General features: G+C 36.7%; 1 protein-coding gene across 1 annotated transcript in view; it reads right to left on the reverse strand.

Moving 5' to 3' along the window:
* The window catches only part of DACH1 (dachshund family transcription factor 1), a 456,840-nt gene that overhangs the window by 41,477 nt on the left and 401,835 nt on the right, over positions 1–13,528 (reverse strand). Inside the window, exon 8 of the mRNA XM_068984532.1 lies at positions 7,064–7,215. Within this exon, the coding sequence (XP_068840633.1) occupies positions 7,064–7,215 (152 nt within the window). The remainder of the gene's footprint in view (positions 1–7,063; positions 7,216–13,528) is intronic.

Genomic DNA, 13,528 nt, shown 5'->3' on the forward strand with positions numbered 1-13,528 from the left:
AGGATCCAATACCCTCTAGGGACTACTTATAAGCTGTATAAAATTAAGTTTCATTTTTAGACTTTAAATCAGTGCACATCAGTAGGAGTCCAGTGTGAACAAAAATCTTCGCTAAAGTCAAACTGAAACATATGCAAAAAATATGTTATTGTCTGTGACAGCTCTTCTGCAAAAAATACAGAAAACCAATTAAATTTCAGTGCAGCAGGGGACTGGGAAAAACAAAAGCAAGTAGTGTTCACAACATCTACAAATCACTGGGACACTATTTAACTATCAGTGATAACAGTACTATTGGATTTGTGTAACTTCTGTAAAATTTCCAGGTAGATCATATGCAAAAGGTCACACTAAATGCTAGGTCTCATGTGGTCATGCGATATCAAGCAAAATTCTATGATGGCAATGTGATTTAATGTAAAAAAAAAACAAGGCTTAAAACATAAAATTTGTTCCTAGGGGGAGGTCAGTTCTCATGATGTTGAAGCTGGATAGTAACGATTCTTAAAAAAAAATTTAAATTTAGTCTATGACACAGCAGTTATTAAAAATAGTGGTTGTTTGACCTCAGATTTCTTTTCTATATGCAGACATAATGCCTGTAATAATACAGAAGTATTTTTGCTTTCTAAAGTACTATGCCGTGTAAACAAATTTCTATCATTTTCAGGGAATGAGTTTATAAACTATATATATAAAGGACACATTAATCTAGCAATATTTCAACTACTTCTCTTGCCTAGGAAGTATAAATATCTGCCTGTATAGGAGACTTACAGTAATATTGATATGACAGAAGCATTTATTAATTTACTAGTTAGATCTTAGAGGAAGAAAAGCTTACTTGGTACATATTTGTATTTTGTACAAATTTTAGAATTAGATGACATGTACAGTCCCATGAGTATTATTGAAACTCAGGTGACAAAATTTGTGTTGAGTAATTTGCTATTGCTAATGAGAGTAAATAAGGAAATGGCAACCCAGTATTCTTGCCTGGGAAATCCTATGGACAGAGAAGCCTGGAAGGCTGTAATCCATGGGATCACATAGACTCTAGTATTCCTGCTTAGAAAATCCCATGGAAAGAGGGGACTGGCAGACTGTAGTCCATGGGGTAGCATGAGAGTCGGACACTACTGAGCTACTAAACAACAGCAAACCCAGTTGGAGGAGATTTTTAGCCATTATCTGTTCTAGCTTAGACCTTTCAAAGATGAGAAAACCAAGGTTCAGAAGGAGGAGGTGACTTGTCTAAGGTCCCAAATGAGTAAGCTGACTAAACCTAGGTCAGAGCAACCTGACTTTTGGCTTTTCTTTTTTTGTTTGTTTGATGTTTCATTCCAAAAAAGAATAGTGTGCCTTGAAGTTAGGAACTTTAAAAAATATGACAGAACAGTATCAACTAAAGCATTTTTGCCACTGTTGTGACAAAAGATACTATACCTGGTTTACTGTTATGGTTACTGTACTTCAAAGTTGATTAACAATGAATTCTACATCAAAAGCACTTCTAGGTATCCTATACTGGATATTGGTATCTAGAGATGCTACAGGGAATGGAACTTCCTAAATGATAAGAACAGCAGAGGTGAAATGGGTCTTCTGTTATTCATAATAAACTCCTTGCAACCACACATGAGTTTCTGTTAATAAGTTGACTTTTAGCAAGTCCCTAAAGGATGGGTGAGATTCAGAGAACTTTTGAATTGGTCAGTATAGAGAGGTACAGGGTGGGTGACGTGTGAGGGAGTGGAAGCTCTATGCCTCTTTCCAAATACATTGCCCTATATATTTCTCCCATCTGTTTCTGAATTGTATTGGACAATTCACTCGCTCCTTCTGGGCCTTGATTTATAATCTTTTATAATAAACCAGGTATGTAAGGAACACACTTTCCTAAGTTCGATGAGCTGCTTTAACAAATTAATTGGCAGGCATGGTGGGAACCTCCAGTCTGTAGCTGGTTGGTCACAAGCACATGGTACAACCTGGACTTACAACTGGCAATGAAAGTGGGGGCAAGAAGCAGGTTTGTGAGACTGAACTCTTAACCTATGAGATCTGATGCTGTCTCTAAGCAGATCATGCCTGAACTGGGATAAAATGCAGGGCCTCCAGCTTAGGTCGCAAAATTGCTTGTAATGGGAAAAACTCAGACATTGGTGAATTAGAAGTACCAGAATTTAAGTAGTGTTAGAGTAGAGGAGACTCAAAGGAGTATATTTCCTGCACAGGGACATATTAAGATTATTCAGCAAATATTGTTGTTTAGTTGTTAAGTCATGTCCTGTCTTTTTCGGGACCCAAAGTACTGTAACCCACCAGGCTCCTCTGTCCACAGGATTTTCCAGCAAACATACTGGAGTGGGTTGCCATTTCCTACTCCATGGTATTTTCCTGACCCAGGGATGGAACCTGCATCTCCTCTATTGGTAAGGGAATTCTTTACCACTGAGACACCAGGGAAATCCTCAGTAAAATTAGTTTTACTATTAATATTTGTATTGTTGTTGTATATGATATAAATTAGTAAATATGATACAGAGTCCAGATTTTTAAGAGATTAATGCCACTCTCTTCATTACAGTAAACTGAGTTTAAAATATTGGCTATGTTTTACTGTTTTTTTCATGTTCTCTCTTCACAAAATTGGTAATGGGACACACAGGAGAAGATATAACATACTATGATTAAAGATAAAAACCAATGTATCTCATGCTAGTCTACCCATATTTTGAAGTCAATGTCTTATTTTATTATCTTTTTGAAAAGTTTCTTTCTAATTCTTTCATCAGTTAGAGAAGATTAGTCACTATATAATTATCAATACATATTTTTATAATTAAAATACATATTAATAATGCAAATAAAAATGATTCATTTCTTTGAAATGTATAAGATATATTATTGGTCATGACATTGAAATGTAAAGACTGGAATATGTATAACCAGAATATTTTGGTCAAATTATTTTTCATTGTCTTCCATTAAATATAGAATACCACAATCAGAATATGTTTATTTGTCAGACCATAGTGAACCAATCTCAGCCTGCCATTCATTGTGTTTTTAACATCCCTTTTAGATTTTCCTTGTTTGTTTAATACTTCCACAAAGACAAACCAGAGTGAACCAAACAGCTATCCTATTCCCCTTATGGCATATCCTTAGTGCTAATATCACCCCTCACTAAATTTTATATTCTCTACCTTATTTTTCTTTTCTACATTTTATTTATCTAACTATCCTTTAAAATAATTTTTGTAAATAAACAGTATAACATATTTATTCCTAGTCTTGTGTGTAAATATATCCCAGTTATGATTTACAGCTTGAAAGCTCAGATTGAGAATAGTGGGTAAAGTTCTCCCTTCAGTTTGTTAAATGATAATCAATGATCGAAGGTGTCACATCCAGTAAATTGATACTAAAATTCTACTTTCCTCACCTAAAATCTCATAGGGAGTTGTCCATGAGCATGTTTGATTAAGGAAACCAAAATGAAAGACAGTCCACATAGAAAAATAAAATAAAATAAAATTACATATAATTTTTTTAATTCTAAAAAGCAAAATCTAGAGTGAATTTAAATGTCACTGAAGTGAAATTGCTGTTCTTTACTGAAGATATCATTATTCTTTATGACTTCTAATTTATAAAAATATTCAAACTTTAAGAAAGAACAGTATAGTTCTAGGAATTAGCAAAAATCTGGTACCTAAAGATATACAGTATATACATATATTTCTATACTGCCTATATTTTTCTATACTATATATATAACATATTTTCTATACTATATATAGTATATATATTTTAAAATACTAGCATATAGTATTTTTCCTCAGGCCCTCTTTTAAACCACAAAGAAATACCATTTAAGAAAATTCAATTTTGATAATGTGTCATGGAAGGGACATCTACAGTAGCTATTAAAAATTCTTAATTTTAAAATTATCAAATTATACAATATCATGAAATCAAAGGATTGAATATTAGAACAATAACTCCTTAAATATTGAGTAGTTTTGGTCATTAATTCTAAAAAAAAATAGAGTTTATGTGCATTAAATTTAAATATAACACAACATTTTAAAGTAGAAAGCATACACAATAAACCTTTAATTTTAAACATGGTATTGTATGATATAAAATGCAAATACTTTCAACTCAATTATTTTTCATTGTCATTGTGATAAAGTATCTTCAAAGGAAATATAGAGCTTTAAATTTACCACACCAAAAGAGTGTTGCCATTTGAAACAGCAAGCAGAGAACACCATTATACATAATTGAACTTACAAAGGAAATTGAGGTAGACAGAATGTAATTACCCAAATTAGAATTTGGACAGCAAACATATTTATACTGTATGCCCCATGAGTCAGAGTCATGACTGTTTAAATATTCTATACGATTCCTTGGATATTACTATAACTCAATATATGTAATAATAATAAAAGAGCTAACAACTATGACCTTTTGCAAAATAATGTGAAACTATAACTGAACATAAATTTAACATGTATGCCTGGCTTGTGTGTGTGTATGTGAACATGTATATAAGTATGTATGAATGTATGTATGTATTGTCTTGTTTTACTGTATATGGCACTAAGTAAGATTTTCAATTGATTTTACCTTTCATACATATATGTGCATTCACATATACTTGTATACAGGTATCAAATTCATACATATGCATATATAATATCTCATCTGTATACATCTATATGTGAAACTGAAGTGAACAAGCATAGTTTATTTTAAATGAAATATTATTTCCTTTTTTGATGTGAACCATTTTTAAAGTCTTTGCTAAATTTGTTACAATATTGCTTTGGCTGTTTATGTTCTGAGTTTTTGTCTGTGAGTCATGAGGGATCTTAGGTACCTGACCAGGGATCAAACCCTCACCCCCTTCATTGGAAGGCAAGGTCTTAACCACTGGACCTAGAGGGAAGTCCCTAAATGAAACATTTTTATTGTGAGTGTTCTAACTTTGTCAGACCCAGAATCCTATGATTTAGGACTAGAAGAAATTACTTTGACTTGACTCCTATAATCAATTCTTCCTAATATATCCTCTTAAGGCTGTTTGGAAGGCTAGAGAATGTATTATTTCCAGAGATACATTCATTAAAAAATAATTTATCTAAAATTTGTAAAATTTAAAACTGATTTTCCTTTTTCTCTTTTTCTTTCTTTAAAGAAATAATTATAATTTGAGGTGATATAGATAACATTTCTGGGCTTATTGAGCCGTGCTAGTGGTAAAGAGCCTGCCCACCAATGCAGGAGACATAAGAGATGTGGGTTAAATCTCTGGGTTCAGAAGATCTTGAGGAAGGCATGGCAACCCACTCCAGTATACTTGCCTGGAGAATCCCATGGACAGAGAAGCCTGGAGTGCTATAATCCATAGGGTTACATAGAGTCTGACCTGACTGAACCGATTTAGCCTGCAAGCACGCATGCAGATAACATTTCTAGTCTGTGTATTACTGTCTATGGGTGGGTGGATAAACATTCTCAAACACCGAATTTGACTTAGTGATGTGGTTTTCACACAGAATGCAAGGGTCCCTGTGTAAATCTACTTTTCAGATGAGCAAACCAGTTTACACTAGTGAATATTTACAGAGAAATGTTTTCTTTCCTGAAATTGAAATTACATTATTCTTTTCCCCATTAAAGAGGCTTTAGTTCGTGAATATACAGACACCTAGATGGAGGATTTTAAGTAAATGTTTAGCTTTTTATCTTCTTCATATAGAATTATATATATATAAATATATATGTGTGTACACACACGCACACACAGACACACACAAACACAACATACAAAAGAAACTTAATTGTTCCCTTACTTCTCAAAGTGTAAATTCAGAAATGTTGAGGGGTATTTTTGAAAGCATTTAATTTAACAAAAGAGAAACACATTAAGAACTTTAACTCAGAAAACAATAATGTGGGCTGAATTTAGAAAAAAAGTTATATGTTTATTTTTAAATATAATCAATTATTTTGCTATGATTACATTAAGGTTAGATTGATGATTTATTTCAATTACTGAGATATAAAACCTTAAAGCTGAATACAGTTCTGGAGATTCTAATTACATTAGTATTAAAAATGCCATATTAACAGATGAGAAGATATGTTACATTAAAGGCCTTCTGTTATGTCCTTAGAGAGGTAAATAAAATTAATTACATTTCTACTGGGAGAAAGTTTAATATGGTATGAAATGTGTACAGAAAAATACCACTAAGGATTGAGTGCTAGAACAAAGATTAAAAAAAAGAAACACCAGGGTATCTGCAAGCATATTACTACCAGCTACTTTAAGTGTGGAGAAGTAGATGGCAAAAAGCTCCATCTGGGGTCCACATGACCACTTCATGTGTGGGCAAAAAATTATGCTTTCTTTTATCCCAAACACTTATTATTTTGGCTCCATGTTCTATGTTATTGTTAACTGTATTTTTTATTCATAATGTACTGTACATAAAATATACATCCTGAAGACTACATAGAAAATCTGTGGAAAGTTTTGTATGACTTTTTGAAGTCTGTTCTTTGAAGAAATCTTATTAACTGAAATAAACTAATTTATGAAAGAAGGGATTTTTTGGATTCTTTTTCATTTAGACATATTTAAATGACTAAACATATCATTTCCTCACTGAAAGGCCAGCAGTTTAAAAACAGCTAAATATTTATTAGAACTGGTGTACTGTCTTTTAATACATCAGACAAACTTAAACAGCTAGATTCCTACTATTAATTGGCAATAAAGAGAACATTTAAGCAGAATGGTTTTTAAAAGGCCCAGGTCATTTCATCTAAGTTTTTATTAAGATGTAGTATACATATTTGGGTATTTCTAACCGATTGAATTTGTGTATTAAGTTTAAAATATCAAATTGCTAGAAAAATTCATTATCATGGTTTTGTCAGTCTCAAGAATGGATTAAGCTGGAACAGTATGATTTTGGGAAACATTGACAGCAGAATCTTCCATGTTCCTTTCTCCCAGAATGTGAAAAAGTCCTACCTGTATGTTAGTCAGAAGGGTCTCTATGGAAGACAAGCCATCAGGAAACAGAAAAGGAGATGGGAATCCTGGAGGTAGTGGTTGTCCATGCCCAGTTAGAGAAAGTTTGTCAAGGCTGTCTCTCGCAGTTGGTGTGGAAAGCGGGGTCTCATCTGTGTGTGATTGAAACAAAAATATAGAACAAGTTACGCTTGTCTGTTTTTATTAGACCTCAGTAATGGCTTCCCTAGTGGTTTCCAGAACATTTATTGCAAATTGGTTCCTGCTATCAGGAGAAAATGCTTTCTGCTGAATTTTCTTTAATGAAAAAGCTGTGGAGATACAACAAGATAACATTAATGAGTAACTTTATAAGCCTTTTAAATGCAGTCTCTAATGAGACTGAGTTTACAGTGCAATAGAATCTTTTTAAAACAAATATTATCTCATATATAGTTGTGATAATATATTCAGGCTGACTTTATGGGTACCTTCCCAATTATCTCATTTTAGTTTATTCTGTTTGGATTGACAATAGGATATTTCAAGAGTTTCATATAGGAGAAATGTTTTGTATATTAGTGTTTCTTTCTCAATTAACCTGGAAGGGTTACATATATCAATGACTTGTTCAAATATATTCTTGAGTCTACAAACAAATATACAATTAAAAACTTTAATTCCATAACTAAAAAAAAAAAAAACTGCAATCAATACATTCTTCAGTAATTATAATTGAATTGTTCAATATCATTAAAACTAAAGATCTGGACCAGAGACCCCACAGAGACTGAGACAGTACTGTGTTTGAGTGTCTCCTGTGGAGGTACAGATCAGCAGTGGACTGCCACTGGGTATGACAGCAGACTCGGGTATGGCGTAAGCCCTCTTGGAGGAGGTAGCCGTTAACACCACCATAGAGCTGCCAGCACTTATACAGGACTGGGAAATAGACTCTTGGAGGGTATAAACAGAACCTTGTGTGCACCAGGACCCAGAAGAAAGGAGCAGTGACCCCACAAGAGACTGACCCAGACTTGCCTGGGTGTGTCCAGGAGTCTCCAGGGGAGGCGTGGGTCTGCGGTGGCCTGCTCCAGGGTTGGAGACACTGAGTGTAGCAGTACATGCATGGGACCTTTTGAGAGGTCACCATTATCTTCATTACCTCCACCATAATTTGGGCCCAGGTAAACAGCAGGGAGAGAACACAGCTTCACCCATCAACAAAATTTGGATTAAAGATTTACTGAGTATAGCCCTGCCCATCAGAAGAAGACCCAGTTTCCCCCTCAGTTAGTCTCTCCCATCAGGAAGCTTCCATAAGCCTCTTTCCTTCTCCATAGAGGGCTGACAGACTGGAAACCACAATTATAGGAAACTAACTAATTTCATCACATGGTCTACAACCTTGTCTAACTCAATGAAACTATGAGCCATGCCATGTAGGGCCACCCAAGATGAACGAGTCATGGTGGAGAGTTCTGCCAAAACGTGGTTCACTGAAGAAGGTAATGGCAAACCACTTCAGTATTCTTGTCTTGAGAACCCCATGAACAGGATGAAAAGGCAAAAAGATAGGACACTGAAAGATGAACTCCCCAGGTTGGTAGGAGCCCAATATGCTACTGGAGATCAGCGGAAAAATAACTCCAGAAAGAATGAAGAGACGGAGCCAAAGCAAAAACAAAACCCAGTTGTGGATATGACTAGAGATGGAAGTAAAGTTCGAAGCCGTAAAGAGCAATATTGCATAGGAACCTGGAACGTTAGGTCAATGAATCAAGGCAAATTGGAAGTGGTCAAACAGGAGATGGTAAGCATGAACGTCGACATTTTAGGAATCAGTGAACTAAAATGGACTGGAATGGGTGAATTTAACTCAGATGACTGTTATATCTACTACTGTGGGAAAGAATCCCTTAGAAGAAATGGAGTAGCCATCATAGTCAACAAAAGAGTCCAAAATGCAGAATGATCTTTGTTCGTTTCCAGGGCAAAGCATCCAACATCAGGGTAATCCAAGTCTATGCCCCTACCAGTAATGCTGAAGTTAAATGGTTCTATGAAGACCTACAAGACCTTCTAGAACTAACAAACACCCAAAAAAGATGTCCTTTTCATCATAGGGGACTGGAATGCAAAAGTAGGAGTAACAGGCAAATTTGGCCTTGGAGTACAGAATGAATCAGGGCAAAGGATAATAGAGTTTTGCCAAGAAAATGCACTGGTCATAGCAAACATCCTCTCCCAACAACACAAGAGAAGACTCTACACATGGACATCAACAGATGGTCAATATCGAAATCAGATTGATTATATTCTTTGCAGCCAAAGATGGAGAAGCTCTATACAGACAGCAGACACAAGACTGGAAGCAGACTGTGGCTTAGATCATGAACTCCTTATTGCTAAATTCAGACTTAAATTGAAGAAAGTAGGGGAAACCACTAGATCATTCAGTTCAGTTCAGTTGCCCAGTCATGTCCGACTCTTTGCAACTCCCTGAATCACAGCACGACAGGCCTCACTGTCCATCACTAACTCCCAGAGTTCACCCGAACTCATGTGCATTGTTCAGGTACGACCTAAATCAAATCCTTTATGATTATACTGTGGAAGTGAGAAATAGATTCAAGGGATTAGATCTGACAGAGTGCCTGAATAACTAACGATGAAGGTTCATGACATTGTACAGGAGACAGGGATCAAGACAATCCCCAAGAAAAAAAAAATGCAAAAAATCAAAATGGCTGTCTGAGGCCTTAAAAATAGCTGTAAAAAGAACAGAAGCAAAAAGCAAAGGAGAAAAGGAAAGATATACCCATTTGAACGCAGAGTTCCAAAGAATAGCAAGGAGAGATAAAAAGGCCTTCCTCACTGATCAATGCAAAGAAACAGGAAAAAATTAGAATGGGAAACTAGAGATCTCTTCAGGAAAATTAGAGATACCAAGGGAACATTTCATGCAAAGATGGGCTCAATAAAGAACAGAAATGGTAGGGATCTAACAGAGGCAGAAGACATTAAAAACAGGTGGCAAGAATATAGAGTTCAGTTCAGTTCAGTCACTTAGTCGTGTCTGATTTTTTGAGGCCCCATGAACCTCAGCACGTGAGGCCTCCCTGTCCATCACCAACTTCCGGAGTCTACCCAAACCCATGTCCATTGAGTCGATGATGCTATCTAGCTATCTCATGCTCTGTCGTCCCCTTCTCCTCCTGCCCTCAATCTTTCCCAGCATCAGAGTCTTTTCAGATGAGTCAGCTCTTTGCATCAGGTGGCCAAAGTACTGGAGGTTCAGCTTCAACATCAGTCCTTCCAATGAACACTCAGGACTGATCTCCTTTAGGATGGACTGGTTGGATCTCCTTGCAGTCCAAGGGACTCTCAAGAGTCTTCTCCAACACCACAGTTCATAAGCATCAATTCTTTGGTGCTCAGCTCTCTTTACAGTCCAACTCTCACATCCATATGTAGAACTATACAAAAAAGATCTTCATGACCCAGATAATTCGAAGGTATGATCACTCACCTAGAGCCAGACATCCTGGAATGCAAAGTCAAGGTTAGGAAGTATCACTACAAACAAAGCTAGTGGAGGTGATGGAATTCCAGTTGAGCTATTTCAAACCCTGAAAGATGATGCTGTGAAAGTGCTATACTCAATATGCCAGCAAATTTGAAAACTCAGCAGTGGTCACAGAACTAGAAAAGGTCAGTTTTCATTCCAATCCCTAAGAAAAGCAATGTCAAAGAATGTTCAAACTACTGCACTGCTGCTGCTGCTGCTAAATCGCTTCAGTCGTGTCTGACTCTGACACGTGTGCGACCCCATAGACGGCAGCCCACCAGGCTCCCCCATCCCTGGGATTCTCCAGGCAAGAACACTGGAGTGGGTTGCCATTTCCTTCTCCAATGCATGAAAGTGAAAAGTGAAAGTGAAGTCGCTCAGTCCTGTCCAACTCCTAGTGACCCCATGGACCGCAGCCTAGCAGGCTCCTTCGTCCATGGGATTGTCCAGGCAAGAGTACTGGAGTGGGTTGCCATTGCCTTCTCTGCACAGTTGCACTCATCTCACACAATAGCAAAGTAATGCTCAAAATTCTCCAAGCCAGGCTTCAACAGCATGTGAACCTTGAACTTCCAGATGTTCAAGTTGGTTTTAGAAATGGCAGAGGAACTAGATATCAAATTGCTAATATCTGTTGCATCATCAAAAAAGCAAGAGAGTTCCAAAAAAATATCTATTTCTGCTTTATTGACTATGCCAAAGCCTTTGACTGTGTGGATCACAATAAACTGTGGAAAATTCTGAAAGAGATAGGAATATCAGACAACCTGACCTCCCTCTTGAGAAATCTGTATGCAGGTCAGGAAGTAACCTTTAAAACTGGACATGGAACAACAGACTGGTTCCAAATAGGGAAAGGAGTACATCAAAGCTGTATATTGTCACCCTGCTTCTTTAACTTATATGCAGAGTACATCATGAGAAATGCTATGCTGAAGCACAACTGCTGTAATCAAGCATTGCTGAAATCAAGATTGCTGGGAGAAATATTAATAACTTCAGACATGCAAGTGATACCACCCTTTCTGCAGAAAGGGAAGAAGAACTAAAGAGCCTCTTGATGAAAGTGAAAGAGGAGAGTAAAAAAGTTGGCTTAAAGCTCAACATTCAGAAAACAAAGATCATGGCATCCAGTCCCATCACTTCATGGCGAATAGATGGGGAAACAGTGGAAACAGTGACAGACTTTATTTTGGGGGGCTCCAAAGTCACTGCAGATGGTGACTGCAGTCATGGAATGAAAACACACTTACTCCTTGGAAGAAAGGTTATGACCAACCTAGACAGCATATTAAAAAGCAGAGGTATTACTTTGCCAGCAAAGATCCATCCAGTCAAGGTTATGGTTTTTTCCAGTAGTCATGTATGGATGTGAGAGTTGGACTATAAAGAAAGCTGAGCACTAAAGTATTGATGTTTTTGAACTATGGTATTGAAGAAGACTCTTGAGAGTCTCTTGGACTTCAAGGAGATACAACCAGTCAATCCTAAAGGGAATCAGTCTTGAATATTCATTAGAGGGACTGATGCTATAATTGAAACTCCAATACTGTGGGTACCTAATGTGACAAACTGACCCATCTGATGCTGGGAAAGATTGAAGGTGTGGGGAGAAGGGGACAACAGAGGATGAGATGATTGGACAGCATCACTGACTCAATGGACATGAGTTTGAGTAAACTCCGGGAGTTGGTGGACAGGGAGGCCTCGCGTGTTGCAACCATGGGATCACAGAGTCGAACATGACTGAGCAATTGAACTGAACTGAACTGAATTTATTTTGACCCTTGAATACCTCTCACCTTAGATCTTCCCAGGTGTCTCTAGTGGTAAAGAACCTGCCTGCCAATGCAAGAGACTCAGGAGATGTCAGTTCGATCCCAGGTCAGGGTGATCCCCTGGAGGAGAGCATGGCAAACCACTCCCGTATTATTGCCTGGAGAATCTCATGGACAGAGGAACCTGCTGGACTACAGTCCATGGGTTGCAAAGAGTCAGACATGGCTGAAGTCTGCATGCATGTGACATGCATGCACACTCCTCACGTCATATTGAAAAACTGTTTTTTAAACATGTAAAAGGCGTCCAAAGAAAAGAAAAGAAAACACCGACAGCCAAAACAACATTTCAAAACTCAAATATGATACTCTGTAAGATAAATTAGCCTTTACTTTGTTTATTGAGTATTCTCCCAGGTTGTAAGCAACTCTGAGCAATGTCCAGATACAAATTCCTTTTACTCTCACATGAAACCTTCTTATTCAGTTCTTTACTACTTAAATGTTTTTACATAGATGGATACTTGTTATGGCTTATTTTAGCTTATTATATCACAGAGAAAATTTTATTCAGGGCAGGATTGTCAATTTTATAAATATTGTCATATTTCACCCCAGGAAAATTAATCAGAGCAATATATTTGCACAGTCCTGATAGTATCTCTCAATTTTTCAACTGGCTAAAAACTTCAGCACACTTGCCTTTATGCTTATAATTTGATTCCACTCTCCTGAATCATTTCTTTATTTTTCATTACACCATCTAACCACACAACAACTTTTTCAATTACCTCTCTCTGGGGCAGAAATATTCTGGAAGTCATTGCATTTCTGTCCCTAACTAATGTCAGAACAAGTTAAATTCATTTCCCTTCACTTTTCCACACTTCCAGTTAATGAACCAAAAAGAAAGAAAGGTTGGGGAGGGTAGTGATAGACACAAGGTCTTGTTTTAACTATGCTTCTCCCATACACACTCACTCCTCTGCAGTTTCTCCTTCTACTCTTTTCTCTGTTAACTGACTGACAGATGATCTGAAGCAGAAGGTACTAGAAGGAGAAACAGAGTAAGCAGTCTGAGTAGGGCTCATTGTGTTTTTCGTTTTTTTTTTTTCTCTCTCACATTTGTCAACAGAG

This window comes from Capricornis sumatraensis, chromosome 12, assembly GCF_032405125.1.
Source record: "Capricornis sumatraensis isolate serow.1 chromosome 12, serow.2, whole genome shotgun sequence".
Taxonomy (NCBI): domain Eukaryota; kingdom Metazoa; phylum Chordata; class Mammalia; order Artiodactyla; family Bovidae; genus Capricornis; species Capricornis sumatraensis.